This window comes from Pavona decussata, unplaced genomic scaffold, assembly GCF_977016875.1.
Source record: "Pavona decussata unplaced genomic scaffold, jaPavDecu1.1 SCAFFOLD_68, whole genome shotgun sequence".
Lineage (NCBI taxonomy): Eukaryota > Metazoa > Cnidaria > Anthozoa > Scleractinia > Agariciidae > Pavona > Pavona decussata.
In genome coordinates this window covers 234,427-248,886 of record NW_028145487.1, presented here as the reverse complement: position 1 = coordinate 248,886, position 14,460 = coordinate 234,427, and the positions used below count along the sequence as shown (strand labels likewise).

General features: G+C 37.2%; 1 protein-coding gene across 1 annotated transcript; it reads left to right on the top strand.

Annotated features, from left to right (window-relative positions):
* Window positions 1-5,171: 5,171 nt before the first annotated feature.
* LOC146477835 (neuropeptide Y receptor type 1-like) lies at window positions 5,172-6,780 on the top strand. Its single transcript, XM_085112996.1, has one exon. It carries the CDS (start codon window positions 5,172-5,174, stop codon window positions 6,345-6,347), a length of 1,176 nt encoding a protein of 391 aa, XP_084969122.1. The 3' UTR covers window positions 6,348-6,780.
* Window positions 6,781-14,460: the final 7,680 nt, after the last annotated feature.

Below are 14,460 nucleotides of genomic sequence, written 5' to 3'. Positions count from 1 at the left end.
GGGGTTTGAGAGCAGTACAGGATCATTTGATGTATGAATTTGGATATATAAATTTTGAACAAGCCTACCATCTCTATTCGTCTTTTAGTCATTTTTTTTTTGGCCCAGATAAACAAGCCTTCAGAGATAAACTGCTTGATGGAATACACAGTTTGCCTCTCTATGTCATTACTCAACCTATTACGTGCAAGATCTTTGCCGTTCTGAAGAATAGTAGCGATATGGAGAAGTTTCTAGTCGATTTAACTTCTCCCCCCCCCCCTAGGACGTAATAACGATCGGTCCCTAAAACTTCTTCTTCTATAATTTTCTCTTTTTAACTGCCCAAAACTTTTATTACATATTCTTACAGACGAGACATTGCTCTTTAACTGGGATGCTGTTTTAGGATGCCAACTAATGTACTTTTAGCGATATTTTCCTTTAAACTCGGCCATTTTTTTGGCACTTGAAGAGTAGTTCAATAGGGAAGAAATTAAAAATTTTGTAAAAAAAATCAGATTTCGATCAAATTCCCAAAAAAGCTTCTCAACACAACAACAAACATTTGCTTGTCTTGAGTAATGAGATTTTGTTCGGATTTGTGATGCTTTCTTTGTAAGACAAATTCTTAAAAGTGTGGCCTAAAATGGCCTCTGAAAGCCCTCTCAGAGCGGTAAAACCAAGATGGTCGTACTATAGCTAAAATACGAATCGAACTGAGCTGAAAGTTATATTTATGTGAATCACTTATATAGACCATTTTTCTGAGAAAGTTTGAGGGATTTCAATTTTTGTCGTCCAAACGACGATAGTCGATATTTACAGATGACGGCTCTTAAGTGACGTGAACCTGCCCGATTTGGCAGTGTGAGGACATGGTTAAATCGCTCATCGAGCCTTGTGAAGTTTTGCTGGTCAGGAATCATAGCACAAGCTTGCGAATCCAGATTTTTGAAGTTTTTTGGTGGCAATAGTAATAGTAATAGTAATAGTAGAATTTTACGCTGAGAACGTCTCAGAGAAAATACATTTGATGCAAATTTGACAGCCAAAACACGGCAAACGGCCATGCAATGTTTCTTTTGCTTTTTTCCCCTCGGGCTTAGGGGTGATGAGATAGGCAAACCCACAACAAAATTTGGAAAATTGTTCTCCATTTCTTAACAGTTGTACTTGAAATTACTTTGCGAGTCTTGCGTAAGCTTTGAAATGTTTTCAATTTGTCCCGGGAAACACAGAAAGTGTGAAAATGTTTAAGAATACTGAGAAATGAGGGAAGGAGGACGATCTGACGTCAACGGAGGACTGAAGAAGAAGAAGTGAAAGAGAAAGAGCTGTAGTAGGAGTTGGATGGGATAACAAGGAATGATCGTTTCAAGGACCTTGATAATGCGTTATGTGTAGTCCTACTGGAACTTCATTTGTAATGTAAAAAAATGGCGTTGCTGCTACTAGGTTTCCTTCATTTAGGAATTGTAAAAGACACACAGGACATGTGAATCCTTAACCAGTTCAAAATACGTGAGAGAAAATATTTGAATTTGCTTAGTAAGATCTTTCGATAGATCTCATAAAGAGTTTCTTTTTGTTGTAGAAGTTTATTGCGTTCGAAATAATTAATTTGTAGTCATGACAAATGCTGCCTTACTGGATTGAAATATTACATGAGACCGAATTACATCTCGGATTGTTTTTGCAATCGTTCGTGGCTTTACAGCTTTAATTTTCTACGAATGAATATGCATTCGGTTAGAGATCGTGTATTTGTGAGAAGCAAAAGGATTATACCCCTCGAAACGTGAAGGCAAAAAGGAACACAGGAAATCTGTAAAAGGAAATGGAAAACACAGCAAGTTCCCTCTTTGATCACTTTTTAACCGAGTGTCTGTTGTATGATAGTGCTGTTCCCAGCATTTGCACGTCGGTATTTTGCGACATGTACCTTATAACTAGCTCGGTTTTCGTTGTTTTCGGCTTTCTCTTCTATAAACCAATAACATTAGCACTACAAAGGAGAAGTTGAGTTGTTCCTGTGCGCAGAATTTTGTTACACCTTTTCAATTAAACTAAAAATGCCCGACTTAATTAGGGTAACTGTTATTCTTCGATTCTTTCAACATTGGTAAATGAAACGGCTTTTTCAGTAAATTAATTGAAATTTCTCATCAGTGACATCAAATCGAATCAAACCTTTTTCGCGGGAGATGTCTGAGCTGTCAGATAAAGCTGTTTTGTTTTTTGACAAGACCATGTAAACGATGAACGACTGTAACCCGGCAGGATTTCAAAAGACAGGATTGCTTACTGTATAGTTTCACTGATTTCTTATTATTTACAACAAATTAAAACAGTGTTGTGAAGAACTTAACAATAGTAATTCGACTTTTCTAGTACATCAATGTACTCTGTTTTGGTAGTATTGTGAGCTGTAACTGAATAAAAGTTTTCAAATTAGTAATATTAATTGTTGAAGCCTACACCAATGTATTTATCCCAAAATTAGCTTCGCGAAACATCTGAATAATATGATTAATCACCTGTTGCCGCTTGAAAAGATAAGCAAAAACCTATTGGCTCAGACTCCGAATTTCAACATAAATTCCGGCGCATAACTCAGCGAGAACCTTACTACTTCGAGACTTCCATATATCCACCGCGTAAGGTACAGTTCTAAAAACATTTGATACTGTTTATTGAACTACAACGACTCTCAGAGGCGTTGAAACACTGCTCCGCTTTCCGCCGGTTTATAACCTACGATCAGGCGTTCTTTCTCCTTTTTCAGACGGCGGTCGGGAGAAGGGAAGAAAAAAGGAGCGCCTGATACAATTACTGTACGAGTCGTCTGCCGCTTGTCCAAATTCTGGATTTTTATATAATTGATCGAAATAACAAAAGATTCTTTAAGCCACGTTCCAATTGGTAACATGATTACATGTTTGACTTCCAGTGTAATTTCAAAATTATGGCGGTCGCCAAGGGAGATACAACAGGGATTTATTCGCTGCTCTACTTCGTCTCTTGAACACTTCGTTAAAGGATGAAAAGACAGAATGCATCAGAAGGATCGTTTACTAAGAAGATGTTTTAGCCGTACTTCGAATGGGATTTGGCAAGAGTGTCATATACCAGTCGATTCCAAAAGTCAGGATGAAAAAATTGCATCCTTCTAGTGGTTTCAAAACATCTGTTGTTGTATTGAGTCCCCTGGAGTACATACGAAAATAACAAGTCGAAAATATTAAAAGGGAGGATTGTGGAATCACTGCTGCCACAATTGGGGAATTCGTCGAGGTCGACAGAGAAATTGGGAACATTGTTTACGGCAATGCTGAACAATGGCTGACTGATCGATGGAGAAAAGTGTTACGGTGTGGCAATCTTCACCAGACGAAGGTTTGGTAGTCGTTGAAGTTTCACACAGTTGCAACCTGGTAAGGTTAATACAGCATGATACTGTCGACATTCGAGCTGAAGTTTTTCACGCTCGCTTGGAATGAAGCTGAAGCATTTATAACGACGTTGAAACACGAGGTTGACTGTCTCCTCGATTTAAGCATAAAAGTTTGGAAAAAAAATAATTTAGAGAGCTCAGCTCTTTTCGGCTTAGAGAATGCCATTGTGTATTTTTAGAAATTTTAGAATTGGGCATTTAAAATCATAGATTTTTTTGTGGCATAATATTATAAGTTCAAAAATATTTTTAGAATTTTAAGGGTTAGCGCCTTCCAAAATGAATTCATTTCCGGTAAAATCTGATTGGCTTACATATAAAGCATGACACAAGATAACATCACGTAAGCAAACATGGGGCGGCAGACGGCTGACTATCCAAACTATAAAGACGGAATGTTTTACTATTCCACCTAAAGAACCAGCATGTGTGAGGTAAAATTCCTTGCAGGGTCGGCAAACGTGTTGTACATTCATTTTGCATTCAAATTATAAGGTTGTAGTTGTTTCAAGTTGCCAGAGACTAATTTAGTCAAAATTTAAAGAATTTCATGAATCAGTCTTCATAAATTTCTCAGCCCTCGCATTGCCACCAATTTCCGTGGCCGTCTGATTCGGTCAAAAAAAAAAAATGACAGGTCGAAATATTACATATTTGCCAGTACTTCTTTTTTTTTTTTTTTTTTTTTGATTATTATTATTTTTTGCTTTAATTATTTCAAAGAAGAGCAAAGCAAAATCGATACCCTTTGTTACGAAAAACTTGATTCCGCCCGTTTCTGTCCTTTATATTTTTCCTTTTCAACCGTTACCAAAAATGGAAAAATTACCCGGCTCCTATATATACGAATCAGCAGCAGGTGAGTTTTTATTGTGCATGTATGTGAATAAAAATAATTGAATTTGGATCAATCGTACCCAGTTGTTGACTTTATCAATGGAATTGAATTTAATTTGTTTAATCGTGATCAATTGTTGACTATCTACGATAGCAAATGGAACAAAATTATCCCAGGAACACAATATTTTCGAGTTTAGTCCAACTTCGCGACCATCTGTCAAAATTGGGCGTCTCCAGGCTACAGATCCTGTTAGAAGAACCATGCAGAATAAATAGAAACGTCCTCTGTTCACTAAGAAATATTTCTTAACCTGTTTCGGCAAAAGTAAATTTTGAAAATATATCCCGTGCTTATACTTTTCCGTCAGCTGTTAAATTGAAAAAAAGTTGTGATTAGTTGTGTTAGATTTCTGGTAATAAATTAAAGAAACTCAATGAAAGAAACTTAATGATCTCCTGTCAAGAACTATCACTTTTGAATACCCAGGAGTTAAAATTTGATCATCCACAGACATCAAACACAATCAAAGTTATAAACATCCTGCGCAGCTTATCTGAAGGATTATACTCTGATAGCAGTATGTTTAAAGGAAGAATTAATTAACCGCGATAAAGATAAATAAAAAGACAGGCACATTGAAAAAATGCGACATTGACAAGTGCATTGTAAGACAGCAAGGACATGTAAAATTGAGACCATTTTACTATCAACTTCTCCCTGTCACTCAACCGACAACCCACGGCCAGTTTTGACTCCAGAAGACGCTGATCATGAAACTCAGTACAAAGCAAACTCATTTGTATATCAACCAACTGGTGAAACATACTGTAAGAACCGTCATTCAAGAGAAAAATCCATCAGCTCTCCCAACGTCTAAGAGAAAGCAACACAATCATGTCTGAAAACTCGAGCTGGACATTTCAGTACAACAGCTCATCCCAAACGGATGGACCTCCCAACAGTACCGACGAAGGTTGCATTTTCGCAGACTCCAATGTAGAAACGGTACTCATGGTTGTTGCCCATTTCATCATTCTCCTAGTATCTCTGGTTGGAAATGTCCTTGTAATCTTTGTCATCTGCAAGAACAAACAACTGCAAAGGTCGATTAATTATTATGTTTTCAACATGGCCGTGTCCGATCTCTTCACTCCCTTGACAATCATGCCAGTCAATATTGTACATATTATTTCAGGTTCCGATACCTTTATGGTCGATACCCCTTTGGTGCTTGGGAACATCTTATGCAAGCTTTGTTACTTTCTCCCTGATGTTTCTGTGATGGTCTCTATCCAAAGCCTTCTGTTGATTTCAGTAGACAGGTTCATAGCTGTTGTCTTCCCGTTGCAGATAAAACTTATCTCGTCCAAAGTGCGTTTTATCTGCATTTCTTGTACCTGGATTGTGGCTATTGCTGTTCATGCACCTTACTTTTACACTTTCAAACTGATACCCAATGGAAATTCATATAATTGCTTGCAGCGCTGGGGTGCTAACCATGTGGAAATTCACAAGAGGTATCTCACGGCAGTATCTATTACTTTCTACCTGGTTCCAATGTGTGTCTTCGCCGTCTTGTACTGCAAAATTGCTTGGACTTTGAAAAGGAGGCACAAACAAAGGAAAAAAATGTCCACAAGCGGTCGATCCGGTTCATATCAAAACAGTACGCACATCCGTTTGTCTGTAGCCATACTAACAGCCTATGCTGTATGTATAGGGCCACACATTGTCTTTATCTTTATTAGAATTTTCTTGTGGCATTGGCAAGCTCCACCTATCTGCGCATTTCAAACCGTGATTTCGTTTGTTTCACTCTTCATGGTACATTCGTGGAGTGCCATCAACCCATGTATCTGTTTTTCTTTTAGTAAGAACTACCGAAGCGGTCTTAAAGGAATAATTACTGGCCGATCTGGTGCCACTAATCTTGGAATTACAACAGGAACTGCGACCCTCAAGAAACGTACTACTAGTTCAGGCACTGAGCGTTTCTGTCTGAATGTCATTGAAGAAGGCCAGAAAGAGCTAAAACAAGACGAACAAAAAGAAGGGCAAGAAGAATTCTGAGAAAGAAAAGAGAAAATTTTTAACAATAGAAATGAGGGCAGAAAGTTGATCTGACGTCAACAAAGAACTGAAGAACAAGGGGAGGAGAAACAGCTGGAGTAGGAGTTGGAAGAGGAATAGCAATAAAAGTTCGTTTCAAGGACCTTGACAATGCGTTGGCGTCGGCGTTGGCGTTTCTCGGTGCATGTTTCCTTTATTTAGGATGTGTAAAGGACATTACGGACATCTGTAACCTCAACCGGCTCATAATACGGGAGTGAAAATATTTAAATTTTCTCAGTAAGATCTTCCGATAGAGTTTCTTGTTGTTGCCGACGTTTATTGCGTTCGAAATATTTAATTTGTAGTCATTACTAAGCTGTGGCTGACAAATGCTTCCTTAGTGGATTAAAATGTTACGTGAGACCGAATTACACCTCGGATTGCTTTTTTCAATCGCTTGTGGCTTTATAACTTTAATTTTCTACCATTGAATTAGCATTCGGTTAGAGTTCGTGTATTTGGAAGGCAAAAAGAAATAGAGAAAATTTTGTAAAAGGAAATGGAAAACGCTGCAAATTTCCTCTTTGATCACTTCTTAACCGAGTGTCAGTGTTGCATGCGACAATCTGCATTTTTCGTATAATATTGACAGAGCTGTTCCCAGCATTCGCACGCCGGTATTTTGCGACATGTACCTTATAGCTAGCTCGGTTTTCGTTCTTTTCTTTCTCTTCTATAGACCAATAGTATTAGCACTTCAAAGGAGAAGTTGAGTTGTTCCTGTGCGCAGAGTTTTGTTACATATTAACAATGTAGCTGAAAATGTCCGATTTGGTTCGTGGGATAGCAACTGCTCATCAAGTCTTTCAGCAACAGTAAAAAAACAAAACAAAACAAAAACAGCGATTCAAATTTGAAACACGTTAGAAATCAAACGGATCTTTTAGTAAAATTATTGAAACTTCTCATCGGTGACATCAAATCGAATCAAACCTTTTTCGCGGGGGATGTTTAAGCTGTCACATGAAACTGCCAACGACCTGTCCGACTTAGGTTCTCGGGGTAGTAACTGTTTTTCTTCAATTCTTTCAGCATTGGTAAAAAAGAAAAGAAAAGAAACAGCTATTGCAGTTTGAAACATATTATAAATCAAACGGCTCTTTCAGTAAAATTATTGAAATTTATCATCGGTGACTTTAAATCAAATCAAACCTTTTTCGCGGGGGATATTTGAGCTGTCACATGGAACTGCCAACGACCTGCTGAATTCTAAACATTAATTTAAAGTTGTTTTTTGACAAGACCATGTAAACGATGAAAGGGAGTAACACAAGCGAACGCAGCAAACCCTAGACTCTATTGGCAAGTCGAGAAAGCTCATTGTCTGCCACTGAATCCTGCAGACAATTACCTCCAAAGAAAGGATTTTAAATTTAATGACATGATATTTTTCTCGCCTCCAGGTCTTTGACTCGTTTAACACACAAAACAAATTTCGGTGTAATGTATTTCAAAGTTGGTTTACAAAATAATACAGAACTCCTCGCTAAATATTTTTAGTTATGAGCCGGTATGAAAAACCTATACTCGTTTTCTTAGGTAAATTTTTGTTACTGTGTATGTATGTGAATAAATGGAACTGAGTTTAGTTCAATCGTCGCCAATTGTTGCCGGACTATATACGATAGCAAACTTTTAATAGAGCAAAAATATCACCGGAACACAAATATCGGATTTAGTCTAACTTTACGGTCATTTTTTATCAGGAGAAGCCAAGCTCCTTCATAAAAAAAGCGGATTTGATCGATAATGGATTTCCGTTTTTTACCCGAGGATGTAATTAGATCTCTGCGCTCTTTCAAACGTCTCTTTTGGTAACAAAAAGGCAAAACTAGTGAATTGGAAATAAAATACAAAATTTTAAGGCTTCATGCTTAATGTTATCCAAAGGAAAAAAAAAAAAAAACCAACAACAACTTTGCGTTTGGCAGCCGCGCGAATGTGCGATATCCATATGTGCTCCTTTATTGTATTTACTTTATTGTAATCCGATACTGGGCTTTAAAAGAATAAATTGCCGGTTTCTTGTTGCACACTGAAGATCATGTTTCCTAAATGATAGTGGCGTCATTAGCCGTTGTTAAATCTGACCCTAGGTAAACACGATATACTAAGTGTATTTTCCATTGGTAAAATAGCTGGAGGCGGGTTTTAATTTTCCTGGGTAATTAAGTAACGTTTGAAAAACGAGCAGGAATGTTTTATCGGGTTTAAAACCACGAGGCGCAGCCGAGTGGTTTTTAGACCCGATAGAACACGTGCTGCGAGTTTTTTGAACGCCTTCAAAAACATTCCTGGAAAAGCGTTTGTCAATAGAGTTCATAACAATTATGCTTTTGTGAACGTTTAACGATTGGCTCATGCGTCAGCGTGCGTTCATCGGGATATGAAGCACGCGGGAAGTTTGGAGAGCATGAAAGAGTTCGGCAAGTCCAACTTCTTAAGTGCTCTCCAAACTTCCCGCGTGCTTCATATCTCGATGAAAGCACAGCTGACTCATGAACCAATTGTTTTATAACATTTTCAACACGGTAGTTTAACCCGTTGATTGTAGGTTGACCAGAGGTTTACCAAGCATTCATCCAATGTGCAAAGTGGTAAAAAACAACCCCATGTTCAGTAAAAACACACAACTTACAGGGTAAAAAAAGCAATACCCCTTTGGTCTAAAATAGTTAAAGTTTCTAATTATCGATTAGAATACACTGGTTGCCATTTAAAAATTTTCCAAAAAAACGAACTTGAAAATAATTTATGATCCTCGCGTTACGAAGGGAGAATTCAGTTTCCGCTCGCGAGGACATGTGCTTGTTTACACAATATTTACGCAGTTGTCACGTTTTATCAATGAAACTAGAAAGAAAATAGACAACTAAGCTCTCCTAAATGAAAAATTTATTCAGGTAAGTCTTTGCTTTAAGATGCAAAGACGTACAATTTTTAATCTGAGACGATAACGCGCAAGCGATTTGAAGGAACTCCATTCATGAAGTGAATTTGTCGAACCGTCGGAGCACAGTTTTTAAAAATTTCGCAAAATACTGAAGAATCGGTGAATTAGAAAAGTATATAAGTATAAATTCACAATGAAACCTGTAATTTCTTGTGAATTAGATTCCCACAAGTACCCGAACATTACATAGAAAGTCGGTGGCTTAAATAGTGATCTGAGATGTCCGCTCGCTCGTCGGCTGGATAAAACGACAATTTCTCCCAGAAGTACAATTTCTTCGCCGTTAATTATCGGATTTCCGCTGTTGAAACTGTCGAGTATTCCTTAGAGGTTTTCTTTTAGCTTATTGTTTCGAAAAGGTGTGTTTTCCCTCTGAGAAAGCCAAATTGGCGTCTGAAAATTATAGTTTTGCGATACACAAGATAACGAGACATGAAGCACTGTAGCGGAGTGTAGCTTTCAAATTGACAGAATAAGAATTCCAAGCCACCGTAATCAGTAAACAAACAAGAAAATCATTCCACTATTTTCAATTGATTCTTTTGTACAACAAATAAATAAAGACGTTTTACAGCGTCTGCTTAAAGATTTAAAAAAAAAAAAACGTTATTGGTTAAAAGTTGCAGAGGGGAGAATCACCCTCGCCTTTACTAGGCTGGAGCAGCGAATACCCTATCATCAGAAGGGAATGTGCTCATGTATATTAAATACCATCACAAGCTTTTCATACTAAGAACATTTCCAAGGCTGAGAATCAGTTTAGAACACATTTATTTTCACTAGCTGTTTTTGAAATAAACAGTATAATTACGGATAAAGTGCATGTAAAACATCCGTCTATATTGTCCCATTAACCCTAAATGATAGGTCAGGTCATGACGTCCTCATAAGTTTATTGAGATAATATAACAGTTAAGTTAAAAACATTCCAAGACCTTTTGAGGCTCAAATTGCCAATCATAATAATAATAATAATAATAATAATAATAATAATAATAATAATAATAATAATAATAATAATAATAATAATAATAATAATAATATTTATAATAAAATAAAAAAAAAAGAAAGAAAGAAGTGTAACAAAACCTCTCGTTCAAGTTTGGCTTTTTCTTTAACTTTCCAGATGAAATTTACATATTGCCTTGCCTAACAGCGAGACTGTCAACTAAAACTGCCAACGACCTCCTATGTTCTAAATTTTAAAAAAAATTCTAAAATGCAAAGTTAATTGTTTTTTCACAAGACCATGTAAACGATAGAAAATTGTTTTTTCACAAGACCATGTAAACGGTACAAGAAAGTAACTTAGGCGAAAGTATCAAACTTTGGACCCTTCGCCAGCCACTTATTGGGTCGAAAAACATAATATATGCCACTGAATCCTGCAGACTATTGTCTAAAAGAAAAAATTTCAAACGACATGATATACTCTCTAGTTGTTTAATATGAAGAAAAAATTGTGCTGTGATGCATTTCACACTTAGCAGTTTACAAATAAAGACTCCTCACTCCACAAGCGTGTATGTACGTGAACAAAAGGAAGTGAATTTAGTTCGGTCGTAGCCTATTGTTGACTATGTTGGATAGCAATTCGAGTAAAAAATATCCCCAGAACACGATGGTCGGATTTAGTCCAACTTTCCAGCCGTCACTTTAAAATTCGGGCCTCCAGTCTACAGATCCACTTAAAAAAGAAAACAAAAAGGAAGATAACCTTATCGCTAATTTTATACAAAAAGAGGAACTTCCTCTGTTCCCAAAGGACTCTTTGTTCACTTATGTCCAGAAATACAGGCAATGGCGAATTTGGCAATTTTGACGAAACCTTGCCACAGTCATAACGGTGACGAATTTTGCAAAATTTCGCCAAATTCCCAAATTAATGCAAATAAGCTAAACACATGGAAGCCTGCCATGTTGGTGGATTTGACGATTTTGGCGAATGTAACAAATTTGGCAAAATTTTGTCAAAGTGCCAAGTGCATGCAAATTAGCTAAACACATGGAGGCCAGCCATTGACGAAATCTTGCCACATATTCGTCGAATTCGCTACTTTGTTGGTACCCTTGTCTCGAGCTCATTCGCCTTAATTTTGGTCTTTGGCAAAATATCGTCAAATTCGCCATTTTCGTCATTGCCTGCATTTCTGGACATATCTCTCTTTGTTAGTGTGTTTCAACAAAAGTAATTTTAGCAAATATATGCATATAGCTTTCACTTCCCCATCACGCAGATGTTAAATTTATACAGTTGTCACAATGTTAAATCCTTATAATCAAACTTATTTATTACTTTTAATACAAGAAACACATTAAATATTATCCAAGAACTCTCATTCAAATACCCAAGACTTAAAATTCAACCATTCTTTTTGTTTCGGTTAAAGAAATTTTTGAAAATATACTATACAGCATTATTCAAGAGAAGAATCCAACAGATCTCTCGTCTTCTAAGAGCACACAATCATGTCTGGAAACTCGAGCTCGACATTTCCGTACAACAGCTCATCCTCAACAGATGGACCTCCCAACAGTACTGACGAACATTGTTTTCTCGCCGACTCCAATGCAGAAAAGGTACTCATGGCTCTTGCCTATTTCATCATTGTCTTAGTGTCTCTGGTTGGAAATTCTCTTGTAATTCTGGTGTTTTACAAGAATAAGCAGCTTCGGAGATCGATCAATTATTATGTTCTCAACATGGCCGTGTCCGATCTCTTCACTCTCTTGACAATCATGCCGGGCCATATTGAACATATTATTTCAGGTTCCACTGCCTTTATGGTCGATACACCTTTGGTGCTTGGGAACATCTTATGCAAGCTTTGCTACTTTCTCCCAGATGTTTCTTTGATGGTCTCCATCCAAAGCCTTCGGTTGATTTCAGTCGACAGGTTCATAGCTGTTGTCTTTCCATTGCAGATAAAACTAATCTCCCCCAAAGTGCGTTTTATCTGCATTTCTTGTACCTGGATTGTGGCCATTGTTGTTCATGCACCTTACTTTAACACTTTCAAACTGATACCCGATTGAAATTCATATAAATGCTTGAAACGCTGGGGTGCTAACCATGATAAAATCCATCCAAGATACGTGACGGCAGTATTCATTACCTTCTACTTAGTACCAATTTTTGTGTTAGTCGTCTTGTACTGCACAATAGCTTGGTCTTTAAAACGGCGGCACAAACGAAGGAAAAGTATGTCCACAAGCTATAGATCCGGTTCACATCAAGTATCAATCAGGTTATCAGTAGCCATATTAACTGCTTATGCCTTTTGTATAGCTCCACATTCCGTCTACGTGTTTATTAGAACTTTCATGTGGCATTGGCAGGCTCCACCTATTTGTGCATTTAAAACCGTTATTCCGTTTGTTTCAGTCTTCATGGTTTTTTCGTGGAGTGCCATGAATCCATGCATCTGTTTTACGTTTAGTAAGAACTACCAAAACGGTCTTAAAGGAATAATTACTGCCCGATTTGGTGCCACTAATCTTCGAACCACGACGCTTAGGAAACGTGCTACTAGTTCAGGCACTGAGCGTATCTGTCTAAGGGTCATTGAAAAGGAAGAAGAAGAAGAAAATGAAAAACAAGACGAACAAAAGGAAGGGCAAGAGGAACTTCGACAAGAAGGGGAAGAAGATTATTAAGAAATTACTGAAGTAAGGACAGAGCGACGATCTGACGAAGAAGCAGTACTGAAGAAGGAATGGGAGGAGGAAGGTCAGATATAGGAAGTGGAAGAGGAATGATAACAAGGAATGGTCATGTCTAGGAACTTACTCTAATTTGAGAGGTTGTATTCTCTTTGGTAACAGTCATATCATGTGTCATATACCGATAAAAATACCACATATATAGCATAATACGAAGTAAGCTTTTTTTTTTTCGGAATTACACGAGTCAATCGCCCGCTGCGACTTCCACCTAGCAACTGATTTTTTTAATCTTTGAGCAAACCCTAAGAAACGTTGTAACTTCAATTTTGTCTGAAATTTAACAAAAGGACGCAGAAACCAAGTGACAATAGTTGAATTGATTGTCTGTTTAGTGATTACTATGGCTTGGAATTCTATTTCTATCAATTTTTGAGCTACGGCGCTTCAAACCATTGTTGAGAAACCGTAGTTTTGGGAGATTTCACTAATCAGAACAGTTGGGTAAACTTTCATTGATTGACCACTTCCGCAGCACTTGCTTCGGTAAGCTGCAAGGTATTCTATTTAATTTTTTCGCTTTTTAGTTGTGCAAAGCAAATGGCCTTGAACCACGGACATTTGAACCGGCGAAGTAACAGGAAAGGTGTACAAAAAGTTTATGTATTAAACGTCGATTTAAATGAGCATTTGCAGAAGCGTGATGTAGGGGCTTTAAGCAAAGGCTACCTTTCTGATCTAACAACAGTCTTTTACAGTCGTTAAAACTTAAGGCAACTTTTTTTTTTGAAATTATTTGTAGCTAGACATATGTAAATTTTGAACAAATTTTCCAGCAATTGTCACTCGACAGTCAGTGAAGGCGTCCTGCTGATAAGTGCTTTGCCGTTCTTTACAAAAAAAAATCAAAAAATAATAATAATAATAATAATAATAATAATAATAATAATAATAATAATAAGATCAAATAAAAAATATCTTACGTAGTTTCCAGTGTTTGATTTACTATGGTAGAATTATGTCAACTAAATGAGACCGCTTTACTTTACACCAGATTGCCCATAGAGTTTGTGGATTAATATTTTGTACTTATTCTTTTATTGTAACAGGTATGTTTGTTTTTGTTGCGCCCGCCGCGACTTGTTGGATCGCAAGTGGATTCCAACTTTTCTTTCTCTCATTTTGTTATTAGAAGAAAAAAGGTTACTGTTGTTAGTTTTATCGTTGTTGTTGTTGTTGTTACTTTTACCAGACAAGGCTCAGAGAAATTTGCTGGGTTTAAGACTAAGTCCATAAAGCACTAGGCCCTCTAACACATGAGGTAGGAGTGCGGTAGATCAGAGCCAATGGCGGCGACTCCGTGTATGAAACTTTACCAAGTATCCACCAGGCGTATTAACAGAATTTAACAGAGTTAAACCGCGTTTTATGCAGCATGGTAGTGCATTTGAGCGA

Excerpts from the sequence above, each read along its gene's own strand:
- LOC146477835 (XM_085112996.1), top strand. The coding sequence starts at position 5,172 with ATGTCTGAAAACTCGAGCTGGACATTTCAGTACAACAGCTCATCCCAA.